The sequence below is a fragment of the Haliaeetus leucocephalus genome, unplaced genomic scaffold (assembly GCF_000737465.1).
Source record: "Haliaeetus leucocephalus isolate CR32 unplaced genomic scaffold, Haliaeetus_leucocephalus-4.0 Scaffold186, whole genome shotgun sequence".
Classification (NCBI taxonomy): domain Eukaryota; kingdom Metazoa; phylum Chordata; class Aves; order Accipitriformes; family Accipitridae; genus Haliaeetus; species Haliaeetus leucocephalus.
Window position 1 is genome coordinate 635,374 of NW_010972622.1, and position 6,219 is coordinate 641,592.

The 6,219-nt window shown below is 63.4% G+C and overlaps 2 protein-coding genes across 2 annotated transcripts in view; one reads left to right on the plus strand and one right to left on the minus strand.

Annotated features, from left to right (window-relative positions):
* The window catches only part of ITGA7 (integrin, alpha 7), a 12,200-nt gene extending 11,980 nt beyond the window's left edge, over positions 1-220 (minus strand). The window contains exon 1 of the mRNA XM_010565164.1: positions 51-220. Within this exon, the coding sequence (XP_010563466.1) occupies positions 51-220 (170 nt within the window). The remainder of the gene's footprint in view (positions 1-50) is intronic.
* The window catches only part of BLOC1S1 (biogenesis of lysosomal organelles complex-1, subunit 1), a 6,752-nt gene continuing 751 nt past the window's right edge, over positions 219-6,219 (plus strand). Inside the window, exon 1 of the mRNA XM_010565165.1 lies at positions 219-346. Within this exon, the coding sequence (XP_010563467.1) occupies positions 219-346 (128 nt within the window). The remainder of the gene's footprint in view (positions 347-6,219) is intronic.

The following is a 6,219-nucleotide window of genomic DNA, read 5'->3' on the forward strand; positions in this document are numbered from 1 at the left end:
GGACCCCCCAGCCGCCCCCCCCCCCCTTCCCGGGGGTCTCCCGCACTCACCAGCCGGCCGGCTCGGGGCTGAGCTGCCGGTGCAGAGCCACGGCGAAGCCGAAGAGGCTGCCCTTGTCGCCGTCCTTCAGCAGGGTGCTGGTGGCATCCAGGTTGAAGGCTGCGCTCGCCATCAGCCGCAGGCAGAACCAGGGCAGCCAGAACCCCCGAGCCCCCGCCATGCCGCCGGTCACCGCCGGTTCCCCCCTCCTCCCGGCTCCGGCTCCTGCTCCGGCCGCCGGCGAAGAGGAGGAGGAGGAGGAGGAGGACGGGGAAGCACGGCCCCCGCCCCGCCTGCCGCGGGCTGGGTCCCACCGTGTGTCACCGCCCGGGTCGCCCAGCCCGGGGCAGAGCATCGCAGCAGCCCCCCCCCCAACCTCGCTGCACGGGGCATCGCACCCCGTATCGCCGTGTACTGCACCCCAAATTCTGGTGCATCACACCCATCACCCCGTACTGCACTGTAGACAGGGTGTCAGACCCCATACCACGATGTACTGCACCCTAGATCATGGTGCATCGCACCCGTCGCCCTGTACTGCACCCCACACGGGGCATCACACCCCATATCACGGTGTACTGCACCCCACATCGCAGTGCATCACACCCATACTGCACCCTGCACGGGGTATCACACCCCACATTGCAGTGCATCACACCCGTCACCCCAAACTGCACCCCGCACGGGGCATTGCACCCCGTATCGCAGTGTACTGCACCCCAGATCACGGTGCATCGCACCCATCACCCCGCACTGCACCCCACACAGGCCATCGCACCCTGTACCACCCTGTGCTGCACCCCGCATCGCAGTACCTCGCACCCATCACCCCATATTGCACCCTGCACAGCGCTGCTCAGCGCGGTGCACCTCACATCACAGTGTACCGTGCCCTGAATCGCTGCGCATCGCACCCATCACCCCTTACAGCACCCTGCACAGCGCTGCACCCCCATATCGCAGTGCATTGCACCCCATATCACAGTGCATGGCACCCCACGCCGCACGGACCAGCCGTGCCCATGTGCGCAGGCAGATGTCGAAGCCCCCAGCCCAGCCCCAGACCCCTGGGAGGTCTCCCCATCCAGGCACAGCCCTGGAGGCACCGGTGACCCCCCCCCAGCCCCAAACTGCTGCTCACCCCCCTCCAGCACTGCTGAAACGGGGCCACGGCCCCCAGGACCGGGCACAGCACCAGGGCTGGGCAGCAGGGGATCCCTGGGTGGGGGGTTGAGGCGGGGGCAATCGCCCACCTCTGGACCCTCTGTGAGCCAGGACGGAGTGGAGGAGCACTCACAAGATGTCTGCTGAGCGTAGTGTGCCAGGACGGCAATCGGGCTCTGCATGGTCATTGCCAAGAAGCAACACCCCAACAACCCAAAACCCAATCACCTGCAGTGATACCCTGATACCCCAAAACCCCGTCACCTGCAGCGATACCCCAATACCCCGTCATCTGCAGTGATACCCCAATACCCTGATACCCCAAAACTCCGTCACCTGCAGTGATACCCCAATACCCTGATACCCCAAAACTCCGTCACCTGCAGTGACACCCTGATACCTCCTCCACCCTTGGGCCAGGAGAGGAGTAACCCCCCCCGCACCCCAAAACAAGAGGAGCAGCTGGCTCCCCAGCAGAATGGGACCCCTGCACCCCCACGCCAAAGGGGCCGGTGCCTTCGCTGGCTCCCAGGGGACGGGGGGGCCAGCGGTACCGGCACAGCAGGGTCCCACGGGAGCAGTTGTGGCTCGAGCACGGCCCCATGCCCCAAACGGCAGCTTGGGGGGGGAGGGAAAGGGGGGGCTGTCATATTTTCCAGCACACTGGCTATTTTTAACCTCTCCCGCTCTCCAAAGGCCTGTGAAGATATTTGGGAGCTGGCAGGGCTGCTCCGGCCGTGTGAATGAGCTCCAGCTCCGCGCTAGATGCAAGAACAGTCCTTCACCCCGAGCTGCTCCTCCTCCTCCTCCTCACTGCCAGCCAGCCCTGTGTTCGGGGGAAATGAAGGCAAGGCCAAGAGGGTCCATGCCCCCCCCAGATCGCCCCCCGCCTGGCTGCCATCCAGCCCTCCCCACGCTCACCCGTTCTTTCCTCTTGCGCAGCCCAAATCCCTTTCCAATGTCCCAGCCGTTGTGCTCCTGACGTGGGAAACGGCCGATCCCTGCCTGGGAGCGGAGGACGGGAACAGACCCAGTCCCCGGGGGCTGCTCAGCCTCCTGCAGCCCCCCCCTCGCACCCCATCACCCACCCAGCAGGGGAGCACCGAGCTCCCCATCAGCTCTCCCATCCAGCCGCTGCTGCCTGATGAAGAGGATGGCATCACGCAAGCATCAGGCCGAGTATAAATAGAAAGGAAGGTGTTGGTGGCCAGGAAGCTGGGTGAGTAGCTCATCTAGATAAAAACATGACTTGGGGTCCCAGTGCCGCCCCTCAGCACAGAGGGGACTCCCCAAAAAATCTTATTAAGGCTTCAGGATGTCCAGGAGCAGGGAGAGAGGAGATGGGATCCCAGCGTGCAACCCCAACTTGCTCTGCCACCTGGCTCTCGTCCCAGCTTCCAAACCAACCACCTCAGGGACAACACACTCTCAAGCCTCCCTCCTCCCACCCAAGCCTCCAAATCGGCTTTATTTTCCCTCAAACAGACCCAAATCCAAGGCTGGAGCACTCCAGCTGTGGGGGAGCCAGCCCCACATCCCAAGCAATGCCAGGACAGACCCTCGGGGCTACCACAGCGGGGTCCCAGCAGAGAGCTCACTCCGCTCCCCACACCAAGCCCGATAATATGCCGGAGAAGCCAGCTGCTCCAGATTAGCGACAGCAGCTCTCCCAGAGGCCTGCCCCCCCACCCCAGAGCCCAGCGGGTCAGGGATTTCCAACCCCAAAACTGCCTCGTGAACGGACAACAGGACGCTTCCCACCTTGGGGCTCCCGGGGCCTCATGGCCTCATCCCACCCCGGCACCAGCTGCTGGCGATTGGGTTTCAGCGGGGCCAGTTTTGCTGCACAAGCACAGGAGCGGCCGTCGCTGCCCCCGGACAAGCAGGGAGTGAGAGGGGGAGCCTGGTCACTCCTGGCACCATGGTGGGCTTTGTCATCCCCCCCGTGCCATCTCAACAGAATTTTATTTTCAGTGCAAGGGCCAACTTCCAAATGAGGCAGGGTTTACCAAGGGGAGCGCTCCCCCCCCCGGCCCAGCTCATGGCAGGACACCATTCCCAGTGGCTCAGGCATGAAGCACAAGGGTTTTCATAGCTGGGGGGTGAGCGAGGGAAAGGGGGGGGTCAGGCAACAACTTGGCTGTCAGGAGAAGAAAACTCCTTGTTGGGAGGATTCCCTTTGCTCCAAGCCCTGGTTTGGATTTGAACCCTGAGCTCCCAGAAGCTGCAGTCTCACCCCAGCAGCCTCCGCATCGTGCAGCCGAGATGGGGGGGGAGTGCACGGGGAGGGGGGGAGCAAGCAGGGCTGAGCTCCCCAACCCACCCAAGGACAGCGGAACCCAGGGGCAACACAGGGACATCTCCATCCCGCTTCCACAGCAAGGGCAGGATCTGCTCCAGGATTCTCGCCAAGGCTTTTGCAGGGTCAGGAGCAGGAGAGTGGGAGAGCCGGGAAGCGCTGCCCTGGGCATAGAAACAGCTGGAGTCAGGGAGCGGCGAGGGCCGGGAGCAGAGCTCGGGCAGGGCGAGGATGGGACCCACCGCTCACTTCCACACGGATGGAGGGAGGGAAACGCTCCCGAGGGCTCCCCCGGAGTAGCCGAACCACCTCGCCAGCACTTGTAACTCTGTGAAGGGCTGAATTGAATCCAGGCTCTCCCCACGGAGCACCCTGCGACGGCAGGAGAGGAGGGAGGACGGGGGAGGCAGCGGAGCCACACACGGGAGCAGCTCCTGTGCCCACAGCCTGGGCCAGTCGTGCCTCTCGGGGCAGACGTGAAAGCAGTTCGCTGCTGTTCCAGGCAGCGTCAGCAAGGGAAGCCGAGGCACATCCCCAGCGCGTGCCAAGAGCCGGAGCCAGCGCCTGGGAGAGGTGTGAACTCCCACAGGCGCCCGTCAGCCGTCACCAGCAAAGGTCCACAACTGGGCAGCGATCTTCATTCCTGTGGAAGGAAGGGCAGGAACCGGGTTGGCGCGGTTCTGGGAGCGGTACCTCCTCCTGGGGCGGGTGGGCGAGCTGCCGGCAGTTATCCCTGCAAACACCAAACCCCCCCGGATACACCCAAACCTTTCATGGGGAGCAGCCAACCCCGCCACATGCCAAGCCCAGGTGCAGGGAGGAGCGCAGCGGCCCCACTACATGCAGACCCCGAGCATGCTTTGCCCGACAGCACCCCTGTTAGCCCAGCACGCTCGTCAGCTAATGATGGGAACAACAAAATAAATTCCTCTGCCCCTCCCCAAGGCTGCAGGGGCTCCTGCAGGCAAGAACTTGTTTGTGTAACTGGAGCGGGCCAGCATCAGACAGGCGTGTGGGGAGTAAGCTGGGGTTATTTTTACCCATTCACTGGTTTATCTTTAGCCACATTTTATGCTCAAGTTCCTGTAGCTGCGGCCAGAGCTCCTCCAGGTCACCAGCTCAGAGCACGAAGGCAAGAAGACAGTGAAGGAACAAGAAACTGAATCCATGGGGAGAATCCAGCTGGGATGCGGAGATGCACATCCCGCTCCTGATGGGGCCGTGAGTGGGCAACCCCTGCCAGGACTGCCCTGAGAGGAGGGCGAGATGAAACAGTCAACACCATGGCTGTGACGAGGCAGAACTTTGTGCTGCCTGCACCCCAAGCCTTGCCAGTGTGCCCCGAGCCCTGCCTACCCCTTGCCAGCACCAACCCGCACAACCACAGCCCCCTTCCCCGCAGTCCCAGCCCTTCCTTTTCACCTTCCTCATACTCCCATCCCCTGCCCAACCCAAGGGGATGACGAGATCCTCCTCCTCCTCCTTCTTCTGACTCTGCTCGGCTGCGGCCAGCCGGCGCCTGGCCAACGGACCAGCCTCATCCCAGGTCTCAGGCTGATTAAGCCCGGTGAGATCAGATGCATCCCGGCATTTCTGCCAGCTCACCCTTCCGGCACTCTGCAGGCCAATTTAATTTTCATAGTGTGCTTTGCTGGCAGCAGCTGCATCTGGGGAGCCTGGCCATCTCTCCCCCACCCCCTGCCAGCTCATTTCTCCCACTACCAGCCCCATCCATTACATCCTGGCACACAAACAGGCGGCTGTACCTGACATTGGGATGCCCTGACAAAGATGATTCTGGATTATTTGAGATTTAGCCCCAGCAGCCAGGAAGCAGGTGAGAGCTCAGGAATTCCCAAGCAGCACAGGCTGGTCCACCTGGGAAGTAAAAGTGGGCTAAACAGTTGTGTTCAGCTCCTTCAGGCACCCCCTGGCCTCTCCCTCACCAGTGGGGAGCAGACCACTACCCCGCTCATCACAGATCACGGGGAGAAGGAGAGACGGCTCACCTGCCTCCCAGCACCCCAAAGATGGGGTGGGGACCCCGGCACCCCATGCCGCAGCCGAGCCATGCCTGGGCTCTCGGTCACTCATGGGGCACAGCCCAGGCCCCCCCCAGCCACATAGCTGCTACTGGGACCAGGAGCCAGCACAGCTGGGACCAGCAGAGCAAAGGGGAGCCCAACATCCCGGGCAGCGCATGAGGCAGCCATGCAGCTGTCATGCCATAGACTCACAGCACCCAGGCCCCTATAGCACCCATACACCCCCCAGCACAAACCCCTACAGCACGCCACACCCCCAGACAGGCCCCTGTAGTACTCACAAGTGCCCACACCTCCAGCCAGGCTCCTATAGCCCCCACAGACCCTCAGCCAGGCGCCCATAGCCCACTCAGCTCCCCATTCCCTCAGACAGATCCCTGCAGCCCTGACATGGCCCTGACACCCTCACGGGCCACCACCCAGACCCCTATAGACCCCGTGGACCCCTGCAGCCCTCTCATACCCTCTCCCAGGCCCCTGTAGACCCCTCGGGTCCCTGTCTCCCCCATCTAGGCCCCTACAAAGCCCCGACCCGGGCCCCCACAGCCCCCAGTGGGACTCTACGGCCCCTATAGGCCCCTATAGGCCCCAGGAGGCGGGGCGGCGGGGGGGTGTGTGTCACGTGGCGGTGACGCGCCGGTCAGGTGACGCGGGCCGTGCCGGTGCCGTACG